Source organism: Chelonoidis abingdonii, chromosome 11 (assembly GCF_003597395.2).
Source record: "Chelonoidis abingdonii isolate Lonesome George chromosome 11, CheloAbing_2.0, whole genome shotgun sequence".
NCBI classification, from domain to species: Eukaryota; Metazoa; Chordata; order Testudines; family Testudinidae; genus Chelonoidis; species Chelonoidis abingdonii.
In genome coordinates, this window is record NC_133779.1 from 10,865,584 (window position 1) to 10,867,533 (window position 1,950).

Consider the following 1,950-nt stretch of genomic DNA (forward strand, 5'->3'; position numbering starts at 1 on the left):
CAGTTTATATCCATCCATGACATTACTCCAGTCACGTGAGTTGTCCCACCAAGTCTCTGTTATTCCAATCACATCATAGTTCCTTGACTGTGCCAGGACTTCCAGTCCTCCCTGCTTGTTTCCCAGGCTTCTTGCATTTGTGTATAGTCACTTAAGATAACTCGCTGATCGTCTTGCTTTCTCTGTATGAGACAGGAGTCCTCCTCTCTTGCACTCTCCTGCTCGTGCTTCCTCCCAGTATTCCACTTCCCCACTTTCCTCAGGGCTTTGGTCTCACTCCCCAGTGAACCTAATTTACAGCCCTCCTCACTAGGTATATTAGGAGTCACTCCTAATATAAATACAGATAAATGAAAAGGGAATCAGAGCTCTACTATCTTTTACATCTCTGGTGATCTCAAGGATAGTATTTGAAAAAAAAATGCTGAGTTGTACAGGTCTTCACTATGCTGCACCAAAGGCTTGTCTAGGCAGTGGAGTACTGGGCACTAAGGAAGTATGATTAATGAAGTGCACCAATGTGTTGTGCATTAATTGGTCTGTGTAGATCTTGATGATGCACACTAAAAATTCCCTAGTGTGCTTTACTATATTACTTTTTCAAATAGGGTGACCAGACAGCAAGTGTGAAAAATCAGGCCAGGGGTAATAGGCACCTATATAAGAAAAAGATCAAAAAATCGAGACTGTCCCTATAAAATTGGGACATCTGGTCACCCTAGTTTCAAACAATAATACAGTAAAGCACACCAGGGAAACTTTAGTGAGCATCAGCTGGGTGTCTACATGGACTAATTAATGTGCAAACCATTAATGCGCCTTAGAAATCACAGCCCAATAATGCGTGTTGGTGCTCCATGTAGGCAAGCCTTGAATGACATGGTTGGCCACAAGAAAGATGCATTTACCCTGATTTTGTAAGTAAGAGTAGGAATATTTGCTTTGACATTACTACATCTCTTACCAGAAATTGCAATAACTTTTTTGAGGTGCCTCTTCAGCAAGGGATTTCTTATAGTGCATAAGATAGTGTCAGAAGCAATATCTGCTACCCTGAGCGTACTGTGGATTTGATACAGATCTGTCACATCTTTTTGGATTCTTGTTTCAGCCATAGCAGTTATATTTTGTCCCGTGCTGTCAGTCCAGCATACTTCAGGTTGTGGGTACCAACCTTGGGACGAACACCTCAGAGTGATTGAATTATTCTGCTGATGTTCTATAGTTAGGCGAGGTGCAGATCCAAAACCTAGAGTGAAAACCAATTTCAGAAAATGTAAAACAGGCTGAAGAACTAGTTAAAAAACAAAGTGCTAATGATGAATGATCACCACTACCATTACAGTCGCCATGTCTTATTGAATCTACACTGAACTATAATTTTGCATTTCCTAGTATCTTAAATTCATACAGAGAGATTTCCACCTCAAGAGATCACCAAATACTTCATAAGCTGATCCCAAACTGTATGTAGACATGGCTGCATCATATGTATGTGACAGCTTCATTTTTGGGATGGTAGCAGATAAGTAAGAAAACAGTATTTTCAGAAAAGGAGGGATCCACTTTTATGCTCCCCATATTTTGGGCTTATTCAGAGGCCCCGCTAGGGTCCATTGTAAATCAGAGCAGCCTTCGAGCTATTCTAACTTATGCTTTGCTTCCCATGGTCCCCTGTGAGCCCTGGGAAGCAGAGCATATCCAAAGCACAGTGAGCTTCAGCTATACCCCTACCAGCCTTTAGCCTGCTCCCTCTCTCCCACAATCCTGACATGCCCCTTACACCCAGGGCTGCCTCCAGGCACCAGCTGACCAAGCATGTGCTTGGGGCGGCACCTTGGGGTGGGGCGGTGATCAGATTTTTTTTTGGTTCGGTGGGGCGGCACTGGAGGGTCTTGTTTGTTTGTTTGCTTTTGTTTTCTGCCGGGCGGTGCTCGGGGGGGGGGGGGG

General features: G+C 43.6%; 1 protein-coding gene across 1 annotated transcript in view; it reads right to left on the minus strand.

Annotated features, from left to right (window-relative positions):
- The window catches only part of LOC116836633 (butyrophilin-like protein 2), an 85,446-nt gene that overhangs the window by 80,334 nt on the left and 3,162 nt on the right, over positions 1 to 1,950 (minus strand). Inside the window, exon 3 of the mRNA XM_075071253.1 lies at positions 965 to 1,249. Within this exon, the coding sequence (XP_074927354.1) occupies positions 965 to 1,249 (285 nt within the window). The remainder of the gene's footprint in view (positions 1 to 964; positions 1,250 to 1,950) is intronic.